This window comes from Ostrinia furnacalis, unplaced genomic scaffold (assembly GCF_004193835.3).
Source record: "Ostrinia furnacalis isolate ACB-3 unplaced genomic scaffold, ASM419383v2 OfSCF4162, whole genome shotgun sequence".
Lineage (NCBI taxonomy): Eukaryota > Metazoa > Arthropoda > Insecta > Lepidoptera > Crambidae > Ostrinia > Ostrinia furnacalis.
The window spans coordinates 463,398-481,559 of NW_021134401.1; the positions used below are offsets into that span (position 1 = coordinate 463,398).

Sequence of the window (18,162 nt, forward strand, 5' to 3'; positions counted from 1 at the left end):
CTAAGCGGTATTCGATACCGTCTGCGGCAGAGAAAACCCAGTGGGTATGCGGTAATAATACTGTTTAGACCTAAGCGGTATTCGCTACCGTCTGCGGCAGAGAAAACGCTCTAGCCGCGGTACTAAATACCTGAGCGAAACCCGCGCGGTATGTACCTCTACCCACAGCGGCAGCGAATATCGCTCAGGTTTGAATAGGCCTTTATGTTGCTGTCGCGCTCGCACACTCACTGCGGGCGCCCGTCGCACAGTCGCGACAGCAATTTACACGCGAGCGATAAGGATGGGTAGCTTGGGGTCATTGGACAAAATTCTACGTGCTCACGGACCAGGCTTTAGTGTAGTATAGCGACCTGTCCGAAGTGGTGCACGATCATCTTGAGCGCGTACTCCTTGATGTCGGCGGCTCGCATGCGGTCGGCGGCCGGCAGGATGGCGAGCACGTTGTCGGGCGACACGTTGCTCTGTAGGTTGTGCTTGCAGAACACTTGGAGACGGTTGTTGGTGAACCCTGAGGAGTGGCCATAAGTTAAAGTTTTGAACTCTCATAGGGCGACCGTTTGGTGTAGTTGGTTCAGAACGGACTACTGTGCCGAGAGGTCCCGGGTTCGATTCCCGGAAGTAGTATATCTGTTAAGCTAGCACCCATAACACAAGCATATAAGTTGCTTACTTTGGGGCTAGCTGGCGCTGTGTGAATTTGTCCAAAGATTTATTTATTTATTGTGATGAACACTCCAAACTCAAACACAAAGCTTATGTAGAGGGGTTAACGGGACTATTCCCACAGCTACAACTCCTGTGTAGCCAGGATATACAGCTTGACCGCCAATAAAAACTGAACCAGTGAAGACCAAGTTTGCCCGAGAGAAAATTAAACTGGCATTGGACCCGCAACCAGAGTAAATACAAATGAGTAGGTCATCTTCATAGAAACGCAACGAGCGCGGTTTGTATGTGAGCGCGCGCCAATACGGATGCGGCGCGCACGCACACTGACAAAATTTGGGGCAACTCACCGCTAATCAACGCTAAATTTTGTGAGTGTGTGCGTGCGCGCCGCATACGTATTGGCGCGCTCAAATACAAACCGCGCTCGGGCGTTTCTATGAAGATGACTTACTCATTTGTATTTACTCTGCCGCATCGAAATTAATCAGAAGAACGTAGGAGTTGGAAGTTAAGGTTCGATTTTCCTCCAGTGCAAAGCGGATGACAGGTTACAAAACAAAGGTTTCTAAAGGGCAAATACTGGGCACATATTAACCCATTAACGCCCAAATGAAAACTACGGTCAATTTCACATAGCCAATGTTTATTTTCTTTATAAAAATACTTCAGAAATAATACTAAGCAGAAAGAAAACCAAAAACAAAATGAGAAGTTAGATTTTCAGGGGTGTACTAAGTTTAGTACAATGGGCGCTTATGAGTCATATTGAGCAAAGCTTTCTCCATCCTGGCACAGTATTTTCAGGCACTTGCTATAAGCTGTTTTGACTCTATTGAAACGCACAGTAATTTTAAGCTGTCAAATCAGCTTGTTTGCTGGTTTATTTTGATTATAACCATTATTTCATATTTTTTCTCCATCAACTAGAGCAAGACTACCTACTTTTATTTATCTTTTATAGGTCAAATATGTGCGTACTATATATTTTCGGAATGCTAGCTGATCTAAGCGACTATATGGATTTACTACAGTGCAGTCTGCATGCATTTGAAATTGGCATGTCCACCACATAAGCGAACAAGACCCATCCACCGGTTTTTTTTCCTTTTACCTCAATTTGGTAAAGTTTTATAGACTAGCCATCTGATCTAACCCACTGATATTCTTATTATACTGTAGCTGGACACCTTGTGGTGCCTAACTCTACTTGTTTTTTATCAAAAGACCCCAATAATGACCTTTCCCAATGGTTCTAAAGCATCAAAATTTGTTCCAATAGTACCCACATTATTATCNGTCCAATGGTTTTTTACTCACAGGCTTCCAAGTCTTGAAAAGGGCCACCTCAACCAGTGTAACCCTATCAAGGCTTACGAGCTTGATGCGCCTTTCCTTGTTCGTCCCAGCCGTTCCTTAACTGCGGTTGCTGCACCTCTTCCTGGCACTCACCTGAACGACTCTGTGTTACCTACTGTGGCTGCCCCTCTTCCTTGTATCCTCCTGCATGACTACGTTGCCTAGCCGTATGCCTGGTCTAAGGTTCGACGTCAGAAATTATTTCCGATTTAATCAATTTTTGTGTTTAATTCTACTGGCCTAAAAAGACATAGTACATAATAAAAGAGATACACAAATGGACAGATAGCTGCTTGTGCTCCTCTGACAAAAAGGCTCAGCATACATCAAGACCGCGCCAGGGCTTGTCTCGAAACTGATTTTCAGCGGGGACACTCTGTTGTCAGCAAGGGGGCGCAATGTGCAGGAAGAGAAATTAAAACCCAGGTCTTCTTCCTAACATAAATAAATAAATATACCGCAAATCCGTTGACCGTTGAACTATTGTGACGATCCCTTCCCTAACCCAAAAATATCAAGCTTATGTAGAGAAGTTAACGGGATTATTCCCATGTCTCATTCCCACAGCTAGAACTCCTGTGTAGCCAGGATCTACAGCTTGACCGCCAATAAAAACCCAACCAGCGAAGGTCAAGTTTGTCCCGGGGGAAGTTAAACTGTCATCGGACCCGCAATGAAATTAATCATAAGAACATAGGAGTTTGAAGTAAAGCTTCGACTCCCTCCAGTGCAAAGCGGATGACAGGTTACAAAACAAAGGTTTCTAAAGGGGTTAATGGGCACATATTACAGTAAATTGTCTCTACCATACTTGTAAAAGTAAATACTGACCGTAATATATTGGCGCTTGGAACAGATACAGGGAGTCCTCTGTAGGCATGTTGGTGTCGCCATAGTAGATGTACCGGAGCAAAGAATCAAAGGCCTCCTCTGACGGGACAGTGTCGCAGATTTGAATCTGAGAAGGACAATAATGATGAAATAATATTTTCACATGATAATATTTAGTAACCTGTTCTAATTTGTTCTTACAGCAATGAGGGCTATCGTTTTAGCGCTCACCAGTTAGCGCCACTGTAGAGTAAGGTCTTGTCACTTGCTAGTAGCGAAGACAGTGGCACCAACTGGTGAGCGCTAAAGTGGTAGGAGGACTATCGCATTTGCACTCATCAAGATGGCGCCATAGTAGAGTAAGGTCCTGTCAATCGCCAGGGGTGCCAACTGTTAAGTATAAAAATGATAGCCCTCATTGCTTGTCAATTTCCGGTTTTTAACAGTCATGTTGCAGAATGATTGCAAATGAATTCTCAATACGTTTCTGTTTACCAAGTTGGCAGCCCTATTGTGCAGTATAGTCCAATGGTCGGGGCTACGTCTGGCCCCACCCATAACTTCAAAACATCAAATTTCTCAACATGGTTTAACGAAAAAAAAAATACACTAATATCACTTATATGGACAATATTATCTTGCGGCGAAAATGACCTGAACATAGCTTCAAAGTAAGCAGCCCTACCGGCTAGCACCGAGCAATGGGCGGGGCTACGTCTGGCCCCACCCACAATTTTAAGTCACTAGGAAAAAGTACAGTAATATAACTTACATTGACAATATTATCTTGCGGCGAAAATGATCTTAACATAGCTTCAAAGTACGCAGCTCTCGCAGCTAGGACCGAGCGGTGAGCCGACCTGCTCGCAGACCCCACCCATAACTTCATACCATCCAATTTCTCAACGTGGTTTAACAAAAAAAACTATCACTTACGTTGACGATATTATCTTGCGGCGAAAATGATCTGAACATAGCTTCAAAGTACGCAGCTCTTGCGGCTAGGACCGAGCGGTGAGCAGGCCTGCTCGCAGACCCTACTCGTAGCTTCACGTCACTCAGCTCTAAGCCGCCTGCGCCGCCGCTCGCGAATACACTCATGTCCTGTTCTAGTGTTGTGCCTGTAAATAAACAAATAGGTCAAAGACACCAAGAAGTAAGTAGTTTTTTTTAATCCACAACGAGGAAGCTTTATTAAGAGGAACGAGGAAGGAGTTTGACTTTATAAGCAAAGGTAAAGGTAGATGTTCAGTTTTTGGACAAAGGTACTGCGCAATAGTTGTCGGTGTAGACTGAGGAAATGGATGGGATGCGGTGACTGTAACGGAGTTGTAAAATAGGTACCATTTCCCTTTTCCAGATTGACATTATCTCTTATTTAATAGTGCGACAGTAAGATCCCTTATTGTTGCTTATCCACATCTCGCTTTGTCTAACATTTTTTGCTAGACAAAGTTCCCTCCCCAAAGCCGCGTTTCCCGCGATCGTCACTAGATCGGCGGTCCACTGCAGGGTTACTCCGAAACGTTCTCCCAAGTTTCGAAAAATGCCATCTCTTTCACGCAAGCGAGACGCTAGCATGAGCGACGGTGGCAGATAGACCCGAGACTATGTAATCGGCTTTTCGGAGTAGTCCTACAGGTTGATGGTTAACGGGACTATTCCCACCTCTCGTTCCCACCACTGCAACTTCTGTGTAGCCATGATCTACAGCTTGACCGCCAATAAAAACCTAACCAAGGTCAAGTTTGTCCCGGGGGAAAGTTAAACTGTCATTGGACCCGCAACGAAATTAATCAGAAGAACGTAGGAGGAGTTCGAAGTTAGGCTAATGGTTAATCAACGCACCGTTGATCTCTTCTTCGTAGTCGTTGTAGGGCGCGGGCGGCTGCTTGCTGGGCTGCTGGCGCCGGCGGATCAGCTCCACCATGAGGCTCTGGTCCATCTGCTCGAACTCCGCAGACATCACGATCGGAGTGAAGTTGTAGTCTTTCACCACGAACCTGCGTTCAGAATGAATGGATGTAGCAGTTACTTCAGAGACATACTTTTTTTTATGTAACACATCATAAATGGTGTAACCAAAACTTATCGATAAACTAATGACATCTCTAATATTTGGGGGGAACATTTTTTTATTTTTTTTATCCACAACGAGGAAGCTCTTGGCCTGTATCTCGTGACGTTCAGGCCGAAAGTGCAAGCGAGCTTCACCCGGAATCCTCAACCACGGAGGAACTGGCTATCTTACCTCTAACTGCCGGAACACAACAATGCTGTTAACATTGTTGTTATGGCGACAGACTTAGGTAAGATGGAAGGAATATTGAGGAGACGATTGATGTCCCCTTTCTGCTTTACATATCTACCTACGTCCCAGTGTCAATGACTCTGCTTAAGAAAATCACCACACCTTTACCAGACGGCCCCCTCTGGTTCAAAAACACTCATCAACAACAATCACCTTCGCGCTTCATTACCTTTATTGTGGGAAGCACCTGAATGCGAGCAGCGCTGGACTGGTCTTCGTGGTTGCAGCAGCTATAGTCTGGTCGCTGAGCACGTAGAATTTTGTCCAATGAAATGACCCCAAGCTACCTATCCTCATCGCTCGCGCGTAATTATATTGCTGTCGCACGCGACTGTGCGACAGGCGGCAGAAGTGAGTGTGCGAGCGCGACAGCAATACAATTACGCGCGAGCGATAAGGATGGGTAGCTTGGGGTCATTGGACAAAATTCTACGTGCTCAGCGACCAGACTTTAGATGGGCTACGGCAGAGGGCACAAGATGAAAATCAGTGCCGGAATCTGTGTCGATGACTGCGATCTTTTTTGTTTTTCCATCTACCCACCTCAGGCAGTGCTCCTTGATGCAGCTCAGCTGAGCGTGGTATAGCACAGGTTGGCTCGCAGGAACCGCGCGCACAGCGCTCGCGGCCGGGGGATGCTCAGCTTGATGTCCCTCGACCCACCTCAGGCAGTACTCCTTGATGCAGCTCAGCTGAGCGTGGTGCGCCGCGTGCAGCGCCGGCAGCACGTTGCTGTAGCACAGGTTGGCTCGCAGGAACCGCGCGCACAGCCCTCGTAGGCGTGGTATGCTCAGCTTGATGGCTAGTCGGAGTACTTCCATTACTAGTAGAATGGTGGCGGGCGATGCAGGGTCTTCGTCTGTGGAAACATTGTTGTAAATAAGACTGAGATGAGGTTTGAACCGCGACTTAACCCGCGTGATTTTTGGTTTGTCACAGAATGATTGAAAAATCGAGAAAGAAACTATTCTATGTTTTCTAAGGTAGAGGCTCATCAACACATGCATGTCCGACGTCAGGTAGAAACCGGTTCGTTAACACACGCCCTAAAGGCGCGACTGTGCGACGGGCGCCTGCAGTGAGTGTGCGAGTGCGATAGCAATATAAATACGCGCGAGCGATAAGGATGGGTAGCTTGGGGTCATTGAACGAAATTCTATGTGCTCGGCAACCGCACTTTAGGTCTTTAGAACATGTTTGACGTAACGACTATAACCTACCCTTCTCGGTGGGGTCGATCCGGTCGGTGTAGATGTAGTTGAGCACCATGCTGAAGGCCTCGGGCGTGGCCTCGGGCAGCGGCACCGTGAGGCGCGGCTCCGCCTTGTACGAGTACACTTCCGACGCCGGCTCCTCTCCCGCGGCTATACGCTTAGCCGTCCGGTCGCCGAGCAGATAGAATTTCGTCCAATGACCCCAAGCCTACCATCCTTATCGCTCGCGCGAAATCATATTGCTGTCGCGACTGTGCGACGGGCGGCCGGAGTGAGTGTGTGTGTGCAATCGCAATATAATGAGGGCTATCGTTTTTATACTTAACAGTTGGCACCCCTGGCGATTGACAGGACCTTACTCTACAGTGGCGCCATCTTGATGAGTGCAAATGCGATAGTCCTCCTACCACTTTAGCGCTCACCAGTTGGTGCCACTGTCTTCGCTACTAGCAAGTGACAGAACCTTACTCTACAGTGGCGCTAACTGGTGAGCGCTAAAACGATAGCCCTCATTGCAACGCTGCCAATGCCAACAATGACACTCGGATTGGTGGGATCAAACTCCCCGCACCCCCCGCTTTACTCGACCGCGCGCGTCTTTGTCGATGAAACGAACTATAGCTCTTTACGCGCCTCCCTAGGACACGTTTGACATACGACTACGACCTACCCTTCTCGGTGGGGTCGATCCGGTCGGTGTAGATGTAGTTGAGCACCATGCTGAAGGCCTCGGGCGTGGCCTCGGGCAGCGGCGCCTAGTAAACTTCGGATGCCGGCTCCTCGCCCGCGGCTACACGTTTAACTGTCCGGTCGCCGAGCAGATAGAATATCGTCCAATGACCCCAAGCTTACCATCCTTATCGCTCGCGCGTAATCATATTGCTGTCGCGACTGTGCGACAGGCGGTCGCAGTGAGTGTGCGAGTGCGATAGCAATATAATACGCGCGAGCGATAAGGATGGGTAGCTTGGGGTCATTGTACGAAATTCTATGTGCTCGGCGACCGGACTTTAGCTCCTCCCTAGGACATAAGGACTTCGACCTACCCTTCTCGGTGGGGTCGATCCGGTCGGTGTAGATGTAGTTGAGCACCATGCTGAAGGCCTCGGGCGTGGCTTCGGGCAGCGGCACCGTGAGGCGCGGCTCCGCCTTGTACGAGTAAACTTCGGACGCCGGCTCCTCGCCCGCGGCGATGCGTTTACTTAGCTCTTCACGCGCCTCCCTATAACATGTTTGAATATGTAAACTTCATTCAATATTACATGGCAAAAGAAAATGTTTTTAAGGTGATCGATGCAATGTGTATATGCTGATCGCCTATAGTCTGGTCCGGGAGCACGTAGAATTTTGTCCAATGACCCCAAGCTACACATCCTTATTGCTCGCACGTAATTATGTTGCTGTCACGCTCGCACACTCACCGCGGGCGCCCGTCCCACAGTCGCAACAGCAATATAATTACGCGCGAGCGATAAGGATGGATAGCTTGGGGTCATTGGACGTAATTCTACGTGCTCCCGGACCAGACTATACACGTCCTTTTGCCACATCAGCGTGCAATGTTGCATCGCAACGCCGCTAAATTGCACGCATATGGCATTCAATCAGTTAAAATCATAACGCTGCGACGACGCAACATACCGGCAACACTCGGATCCAAACTAGTGCGCACGATGGGCATGTCTAAAAAGACGTACACTTATGAAGTCACACTTTCACGGTTTTTTGCCAAATGGTCGATATTTGAGTGGCTGTGATGTATGTGCTCACAACATTTTTTGAAGGCTGGATCCAGCAATGTTACTTGATCTTAACCTGGAGGTGACACTTGATGTTCGGGCGGCAGATAGATTCACACACAACCTTTTTTGAGTGTTCTGTCTTTTTTTTGTGTTTTATCTTACTTGATCTTAGCCCGAAGGTACTGCGTGCGGCGAAGATTGCCTGGTGCGCGCGCGCGGGAACTTTGTCGGGTCCCACCAGAAGCGTGACGTCACATAATTGCTGCGACCTGTAGTGTTAGAGAGATGCGAGTGTTGCTTGCTGGTGCGTTGCATCGGAGCGGTGATGACTGGCATATCCTTCACCAAGCGACATCGTGACATCGTACCGCTTATATGCTGGTGAATCATTGCACTGCTGTGTTATCTCTTACTTGATCTTAGCACGAAGGTACTTGGCTTGGTGATGGCGCGCGGGAACTTTGTCGGGTCCCACTAGAAGCGTGACGTCACAGAAGTAAACTACGTCACAACAACGCAGCGCACCACTAACGCTGGTGTTAGTTAAGCAATGAGCATGCCCGCAACCTTGACTTGTGATGTCACACTTTCACGGTTTTTGTGAGATCGACACTCTGATAACCCATATGACATTCTACAATCTAATAGAATCTTTTAGAAGCAATAAAGGACTTTATTTATTTATTTAATACCACTTGGTAGATTTTCGGGTAGCTGTGATGTGTTCTTACTTGATCTTAGCCCGTAGGTACTGCGAGCGCGCCGCTAGCATGGCTTGGTGCGCGCGCGCGGGAACTTTGTCGGGTCCCACTAGAAGCGTGACGTCACAAAACTGCTGCGACTTGAGGATGCGCCCGAAGTCGTCGTGTAATGTGCAGCGAGGGTAGTTCGATAGCTGTTGAAGATAAGTTTTATGTTGATGAGTCTGTGCACACAGTGTAAATGCCTATTTAATGCTCAATACTCTCATCTTGACCGGTATTTGTGGAAATCCTTGGGGGAGGCCTTTGTCCAGCCGTGAAACGAACGAACGAACGAACCTTTCGGCTGAAACGAACGAACGAACGATCTTGAAGAGGCCCAGATCGTAGTTAGGGACAGATTGTAGTGAATTTTAATCCTTAGCTGTTCGCATTATAAAGAAGAACGAGCTTATGGAATATCGAGATTGTAGAGATGGTATGCTAATCTGTGCCTAGTTCCCTGGATGGAAGGGGGCTGGTGGAATAAGTTTTAACGAGCATAACAAGTCCAAGATTTTCATTGTTTTTGGACCTTAAGACAAGGGAACAAAGTTCAAAATATGGTGGGAAATACATTCCCACTTCCGTATAAAGGCTCAATACTTTGCTAACATTAGACGCTATTTTTGGACCTTAAGACAAACAAAATAAAGTTCAAAATATGGTGGGAAATATATTCCCACTTAATTAAAATCTGACCTGGAAGCGGAACAGCTCGCCGCTCCGCACGTTGTTGTCCACGGTGCCGCCGAAGATGTACATGGCGTCGCCCACCACCGCGCCCGCGTGGAACAGCCGCCCCGTCGGCAGCTGCGAGTCCGCTGACGGTAGCACCACCGACCTGACAGAAACAAAATCAGCTCTATTCATTCTTGCGATAGAGTCGATTTTACAACACCTTCTTACTCGGAATAAAGTCGAATTTACGACGTCTGTAAGTACTTAGATCTACTGGTAGATGCGAGTCCGCTGACGGGAGCAACACCGACGTGACGGAAACAAGCTCTATTCATACTCGGAATAAAGTCGAATTTACGATATCTGTAAGTACTTATAGATCTATTGGCAGCGTGTGATGGCAGCGCCACCGACAGAAACAAAATAAGCTCTATTCATACTCAGATTAAAGTCGACTTTACATTGAAACATCTGCAGTCGAAAATTAATAAGACTTGTTCCAAATTCGCACTTATTATAAGTACATAGCCCGCGTGGAACAGCCGCCCCGTCGGCAGCTGCGAGTCCGCTGACGGGAGCACCACCGACCTGGCAAAAGAAGCTCTATTCATACTCGGAATAAAGTCGATTTTAATTTACATAAGTACATCTCTTCGAAACTCGAAAGTGATGACCTCCCACCTGCCACGTGATAGATATAAAATGAGCTCTATTAATACTCAGAACAAAGTCGACTTTACATCACTACATCTCTTCGAAATTCGAAAGTAATGACGGGAGCAACACCGACCTGCTACGTGACAGATATAAAATCAGCTCTATTCATACTCGTAATAAAGTTGAATTTACATTAACACAATGCAGTCGAAGGTCAATTAGATGTTGCAAATTCGCATTTATTATAACTACATAGCCCGGGTGGAACAACCGCCCGTCGGCAGCTGCGAGTCCGCTGACGGGAGCACCACCGACCTGCCAAAACAAGCTCTATTCATTCTTGGGATAGAGTCGAGTTTACAACACCTTCATACTCGGAATAAAGTCGAATTTACGACGTCTGTAAGTACTTAGATCTACCGGTAGATGCGAGTCCGCTGACGGGAGCAACACCGACCTGCCAAAAGAAGCTCTATTCATACTCGCAATAAAGTCGAATTTACGATGTCTGTAAGTACTTATAGATTTATTGGCAGCGTGTTATGGCAGCGCCACCGACAGAAACAAAATAAGCTCTATTCATACTCAGATTAAAGTCGATTTTACATTAACACATTTGCAGTCGAAATTGAATAAGACTATTGTTGCAAAGTCGCACTTATTACATAGCTCGCGTGGAACAAACGACCCATCGGCAGCTGCGAGTCCGCTGACGGGAGCACCACCGACCTGACAGAAACAAAATGAGTTTTATTCATTCTCGGAATAAAGTTGACTTTACATCACTACATCTCTTCGAAATTCGAAAGTAATGACGGGAGCACTTCCGACCTGACAGAAACACTCCAAACTAAGATCTATTTATATCCGGAATAAAGTCCACTTTACAGTAACACATCTGTTCTGTAGACGAAGGTCAATAAGATGTAGCAAATTAGCATTTATTATAAGTACATAGCCCGAGTGGAACAGCCGCCCCGTCGGCAGCTGCGAGTCCGCTGACGGGAGCACCACCGACCTGGCAGAAACAAAATGAGCTTTATTCATTCTCGCGATAGAGTTGAGTTTACAACACCTTCAACTTCATACTCGGAATAAAGTCGAATTTACGTCTGTAAGTTAGGTCTACCGGCAGCGTGTGATGGCGGCACCACCGACCTGCCACGTGACAGATATAAAATGAGCTCTATTCTTACTCGGAATAAAGTCAACTTTACATTAACACAATGCAGTCGAAGGTCATGTTGCAAATTCGCACTTATTATAACTACATAGCCCGCGTGGAACAGCCGCACCACCGACCTGACATATAATAGAGAAACAAAATTAGCTCTATCTATTAGGAATAAAATCGAGTACACAACATCCATAAGAACTAACAAATGTACTGGCAGCTTGTGATGACAGCACCACTGACCTACCACGTGACAGAAATGATAAGAATAAGAATGTCTTTATTCAGCATAATTATAATTTAAGGTATACAAGGCAAGAGTAAGTACATAAAAAAACATAACAAACAATAAATAAAAACATAATATGCTGAATAGGCGCCCGCTCAGCAAAAATCACGACATGACACAAACGTCATGCCGAGAAGCTGGTTTTCAGCGGGAACCAATGCGTGATGAGGGTTGCGCGCCCTTCTGGTCGAGATCTGTGGCCGAGACGGATTAATCAGATAGTGTCAGACAGGTTATAGGCAAGCTACAATCTGGTGACACAGTGAGCCAGGTCAGTCTACAGGCCATAAGGGCGCGCAACAGGGGGCGTGGTAGTCGATAAAAATTATGAAATTCAAAAGAAACAATAATACATTCCTTTTTTTCTTTTCAATTTTCGGCTGGTTGTCATGGTCTACCTACAATCTTCAACAAGCGCTATTTTCCGCCAAACGTAGCCNGCAAAAACGAGTAAATTCTGGAAACCGGACACTCCATTTTAGGCCAAATTTCGCCCGTTTTTGAACTTTCGGATTTTTTCAAGGCGAGATGTAAAACCTGGCGGTCTTCTAAATATGCTCTCCATCAAGTCAAGAGTCCTATAAATACCTGTGATTTTTTTCAAGTCCGTACTTCAATTTTAAAGGTACTTTTTTCGCCCCAGTAGGTCGATCGGTCGTCCCCGTAGAAATGCCCATTTACTACACCATTAACAATTTCCACTTGAAATGATAGCTAATAACAAATCTTCCCTCCACATAATTGTTGATTGTGAAACACGCAACGCAGGTGCATTATGAATTAATAAATGGTTTGATGGACGACGCGTGCCCTCTCCACAGACCATGCACATGATATAGAAGCTATAAAAGTACATAGGTCCCTATTCCTATTCAGGCCCCTCTTTCCCACTGGGCACTTTGGGCACGTGCCCAGGGCCCCGCGACCGAGGGGGCCCCCATCTGCTAATAAGACCTTTTTCTAGATGATAAGGGCCTAGGGTTGCCAGGCTTTATACGGTCGTGTCTGGCCTAAAATTGTCTTTTCCGGCCTGTCCGGCTTTTGTTAGCTAGGCTTTTTATGTGGTTGCCGCACCAGGCGAAAGTCGAGCTACAGAATAATATCAAGCGCACGCATCAGGATGTTGGGCAACCGATGATGATAGAATTCACTCGTAAGCTATGACACTATTCCTATTAGGTATTCTCAGCAATAACTTAGCTAGCGACTTCGCTCGGGTCTTGAACCCATCCGCCCCGTAAGTTTTGCCCTTCATAATTTATTTCGTAAGACATTTTTAGGCAAAGCTGCAAGGGGGCGAAAGATACGGGGCGAACGGACGCCGAGACCTTTCGCTCGTCCGTCGCGGAAGTTTGCCCGAGGGTCTCATTTCATATAGGTAGGGTGATTTACGGGGAAAATAATTAATCTAGTTATTGCCACGACCTAGATATACTAGTTAGTTATTGCGACGACCTGATGACTTTTAATTTATTTTGCCCGTAAATCACCATATTCTAGTTATTTTCAATGTTTCCTTTGTTCCAATGCATAATCTTTAGGCATTTTATGCAAGTATTTATTTGAAGGTTTGAGACACACGTATTGTGAAAACAGCGCATCAAACTACATTTTTAAATAGGTACAATTTTGTTACAAACTCTACCATATTAAAAAATTTATATAACACCCAGCAGTGTTTAACTTGATACCTATTTCCAAAATTGCCGCGTGTAAGTGTGGCCTCTATTAAATTAGGTAGTCTGTCCCCTAAACTGTGGGTAAACTGATCGTGCCCCGAGGGCAATATTTGCCCGTCACACCTTGCTCGTTTGTGGTCTTCTTTCGAATCAATATTTATTTTTTTAATTAGGAGTATACATAGGGCGTAGGGTCAGTAGGGGTTTGAAACGTATGAAAGTAGCATGTGTTTGAAGGGAACATTCCTGAGTGACGCTGATCGCTCGGCGCCGACGCTTCATACATTTCGGCTGTCAGCGCTGACGGTCAGCGTGCGTCAGCGTGACTCTAAAACCAGCCTAATAATAAACACAAACAAATTACAAAAAGTAGCTTGCAAAATTAAATATTTGCGATAGGTACGATAGTTCGCTCGTTTGAACCTAAAGTCCATAGGTGGACAAATAACTCTCCCAACGATTTTTGGACTGGTCTTGACGTCCTGCACTGTCCGCATCCAGGTACTTCATGCAATCTTCACTAGATCGTCGGTCCATTGAGTCTACCTACACTACGTTACGGCCCGTGGCCACCTCTAGATAAGTTTTCTGCCACAACGGCCATCAATTTTATTGGTGTGAACTAACTAAACGACGCGAGCTAGGTTAATAACTGGCGGATCCGTTTCTTTGGACTCCGGTGGACACCATTGGGTTTTAGTAGGTAGGCCCCGCCTTTAGTGAGCAGGCGGGGAGAGTCCCACATAACCCACTGGCCGTTTCCATCGACCAGGGGGTATGCGCAAAGAATTTCCCGACGTTTAAAAAAAAAGTGTATAAAGTCCGTGAAATGCGATTTCGGAAAGTTCGCTGCGCTGTGTAATTTAACCGTAGATGTCCACAAAGATAAAACTATTTTTATAATTCCGCGAATGTATAAACGTCAAAAGAACATGAAATTAAACTCCAGAAAGAGAGCCAGGAGCCAAAGATAACATAGTAGTCAAGCTGTATCGTTTATATTTATTGACCCGACATTTTTGTCGTCTATTCTCCACAGATGTGCACAGCATGGTGGGGCCGCTGCTAGCCGCGCTGCCGCCCCAGCCCCCGCCCTGCCTGCCGCCCTACTGCCAACACCTGCCAGTCAGGGCTCCTCCAAGTAATGAGAATAATATAGCAAGGTTTAGACTAGCAATAAAACTTGCAGAAGCTGACTTCCGCAAGCTGTTTACCACTGTGTAAGTAAATAGCTGTGACAAGCTAACTTCTGCAAGATAAACACAGTGGTGACAGCTTGCGGAAGTCATCTTCTGCAAGTTTTATTGCTAGTCGTAAACCTCGCTTAGGATTCTTTCAAATAAGACGTTTTTAGCAGGACGTCAGTCAGGCGTTTGCAAGACTGCACGTTTGTTTCAGCCAAATGATGTCCACATCTGGACAAAGACCTCCCCAAGGATTTCCACATCGACCGGTCCTGTGCTCCCCGCATCCATGAAAGTCGCGGGAAGTAACATGCACCAGATCGTCAGTCCACCTAGCTGGACTGCCCACACTACATATTACTCACCTGTCGACAACATCTGCCCCAACGCTCATCAGCTCTACGAGTTGCATGTGTGCCCCATCACCTAAATTGTACTGTTTCGATTTTGCAAGTATATTCTTTCTCTGTTTTATGTGATTTGCAATAAAGAGTATCTATTCTAAAGTTTATGTATCTATCTTCCCCCGTATAGTTCTGATCTAAAACTACTATCTATCTAAGCCTAGGCGCAGTCAGCCGGTAGTTGGGTCGGGCTGTTGAATCAGTATGGACATATTGTATGAATGTGCACACATTACATCGGCCGATTCTTCAAACAAATTAGAATCGGGCCCAACTATCGGCCGACTAAAAGTCTGTAGTCTGTAGTAGTCTGCAGGGAGTCATAAGTGTGTGTATCTTTCTTCCTTATAGTCCTGACGCCTCCCCCCTGCGACGCAGACATCCGAAGACGAGGGGAGAAGCGCCCTATCCCGCCCGAGCTGAAGGACGAGAAGTACTTCGAAAGACGCCGAAGAAACAACCAGGCCGCTAAGAAGTCCAGGGATGCGAGACGGATTCGTGAAGACCAAGTGAGTAGACGCCGTAAAACTTGGAGCATTTCAGACCGAATCTGCATTTTCCTCTCCTAAGTAGGTACTAGGTAGTAAGTAAGATATATGCGTAGACTCTTATTCGGCGTGGATCTATAGACACGATAAGCATGCATACTCCATGCTCACAACCCTATTATTGACTTAGGGCCTTGCCACACTAGCGGATTCGTCGCGTCTTCGCCGGGACACGCGGCGTGTTCGCTGCGCCGCCGCTCCGTTTTGAAAACACTTGCAATCCGCCAGTGTGGCAGTTCACTTTTATAATGTAATTTTTTCCATAGTCCATTGACGACAGACAAGACTGATATGATTTCGAGTAAACAGTAGTGCGCGAACCACAATTTAAGAGTTTGGTCTATTTTGTGATCTGGTTTTGGGAAAATTTTTACAAGTGTCAGCCAAGCACTGATCTTGGATCTAGGAGGACCCTCTCCTAGATATCCGTGCTTGAGACTGAAACAGGAGGGGCAAGTGTCGCAAAGAAAGAAGGGGTTGCTTTGTGTAAAAAACGGACGAAGGAAAGCTAACAACGGGTCCATTCGCTACTTAGCTACGTTTTTGCTTCCAGATCGCTTGGCGCGCGTGTCTCCTCGAGCAAGAGAACGCATCTCTGCGCGCACACATCGCCGCGCTCCGCCAGGAGGCGCTGGCGCTGCGCGGTCTACTGGCAGCTAGGGACGAGCCCGCGGCCGCGCCTTCCTCTACTACCGCCGATTAACAGCCTCCCCCCAGAATAAAGTGACCCCTCCAAACTAAAGTGCCCCCCCAAGCCAAAGTGGCCCCCCACTAAACAGTCCCCCTAGACTAACCTCTCCCTGGATTAAAATACTAAATCGCCCCCCAGTATAAAACGCTCCCCTAGACTAGCCTCCCCCCAGACTAAACAAAATCGATATTCCTCGAGCAAGAGACGTTCACAGAAACCTGCCTTGTAATGAGGGTTTTCGCGAATGAAAAATCCGCCAGATCGCAATACGTAGACGCGAGGTCCAAATGCTGCATGATTGCTGGTTATTTTTGACATGACATTGACAGATATGTCAAAATCCACGAATCACGCAGCAGTCAGATCCCACATCCACGTCTCGCCATCTAGCGGATCTTTCATTCGCGAAAACCCTCATTCGTCTTTCATTGTCTAACTAGGTAAGAATGGGGGAACCTAAAAAAACTTATAGTATCCTCTCTGGACACGCATTTCTCTCTGTCTCAGAGGCTAGTCATGCCCATGATGACGACCTACTTCTACTCCTTAAGCAAGAGAACACGTCTCTGCGCGTGCTCATGACTAGATTGCTTCCCTCCTGGACTAGAAATACTTCTGCTTATAAAGGGCAGTTGAACCCCCACCCCCCTGGACCAGCTTGCTCCCTTTGTACCAGCAGCTGATGACAAAAAGTTACCTACTATCTCAACGATAGCACACGATAGCCTGTCTGCCCTGGAATGGACTGCTCCCTCATGGACTAGCCTACCTATAACAGCCTCACCCTAGAAACCTGTCGTATATTGTTTCTAACCGTGGGGAGATCTGCCTAAAATACTGATTCCTTCCAGCCATCCCCTCTATCCCACCAGTTTGATCCTTATCTGGACTAATCTGATCCCCGGACTGTCCCCCAGGACCAGATTGCCCCCATCAGCTCCCACTTCCTCCTCTGGATTAGCGTGATCCCCCGGATTGCCTCCTTAGTCCCCGTTTCCTCCGAACTCCCCTACCCCTCCTGTTCTAGCAGCTGATGACAAAATGCGACAATAGGACACTGTTCTATGTGCATACAAGTTTAAAATAAATAAATAGTTAAGCCATAGCAGGCCTCCCCTGCTGTGCTAATAACCCATCCATGGGTGTACCTAGGGGGGTAGCAAGGAGGTGCAACTGTAAAGCGCATGGGTCTGTAGTTTAACGTGAAAATAATAAAATTAGAATAAAAGTTGCCTTTAAAAATTAATTTTATCTTAGTAATTAAGTTACCAAGTATAGATTTGTCGTAAGCAGTGTGATATTTTGATCTCAAAACCGTCCATTTAATGTAGATTTTTAGAATATTTAAGTATTATGTACACTAGTAATTACTTTGAGTGTACAAAACGTGTGTAAATAGTTTAATTTATAAACGTAAGGTAGGTAGGTATTACTTTTCTGTCTATTTATAAGTTTTAATTATAATAGGCTTTACCAATTACCAATTATGCAAAAAATCTTCAAAAATAAAATCTACTAGGTGGCTAGGTACAGGTAGCTGTGGCTTTGTTACATAATTTTCAGTTTTCCGCCTTTATTGGAATTGCGTTTCTTGTTTTTTAAGAATGTTTTGGAATAAATAAACCTTAATTTACATTGCACTTGAGCATTTTTATTAAATTAAATTATCTATAATGGTCTTATTACTTACTAATCGCAAGTACTTACTACAGTAGGTACACTATGCGGGAAATTGGCCAAGACCAAAGACGTAATACTGTACCTAGATAGAAAATTTTACTGAAAAAAAAAACATTCGTCTATTTTTGAAAAAAAAAAAATGGAACTGCATTCAAAGATTTCCAAAAATTTGCTTGCAAAACACCCGGGAATCGAACCGTCTAAAATATGTAAAAAATTACACCCTGTATTTTTATTGAATCGATCGTTAGGGTTAAGTATAAGGATGAAATCTCTCAAACAAACTTGATAAATCAAATGAAAGGAAAA

The 18,162-nt window shown here is 45.9% G+C and overlaps 1 protein-coding gene across 1 annotated transcript in view; it reads right to left on the reverse strand.

The window, feature by feature from the left end:
• LOC114358989 (Leucine zipper like transcription regulator 1) overlaps window positions 1–18,162 on the reverse strand; it is a 51,323-nt gene that overhangs the window by 963 nt on the left and 32,198 nt on the right. The window contains exons 9-17 of the mRNA XM_028313204.1: window positions 9,569–9,710; window positions 8,858–9,021; window positions 7,564–7,606; window positions 6,391–6,523; window positions 5,834–6,029; window positions 4,708–4,862; window positions 3,796–3,980; window positions 2,860–2,986; window positions 354–511 (exon numbers count right to left, since the gene is read on the reverse strand). Coding sequence (XP_028169005.1) covers window positions 354–511; window positions 2,860–2,986; window positions 3,796–3,980; window positions 4,708–4,862; window positions 5,834–6,029; window positions 6,391–6,523; window positions 7,564–7,606; window positions 8,858–9,021; window positions 9,569–9,710 — 1,303 coding nt within the window. The remainder of the gene's footprint in view (window positions 1–353; window positions 512–2,859; window positions 2,987–3,795; window positions 3,981–4,707; window positions 4,863–5,833; window positions 6,030–6,390; window positions 6,524–7,563; window positions 7,607–8,857; window positions 9,022–9,568; window positions 9,711–18,162) is intronic.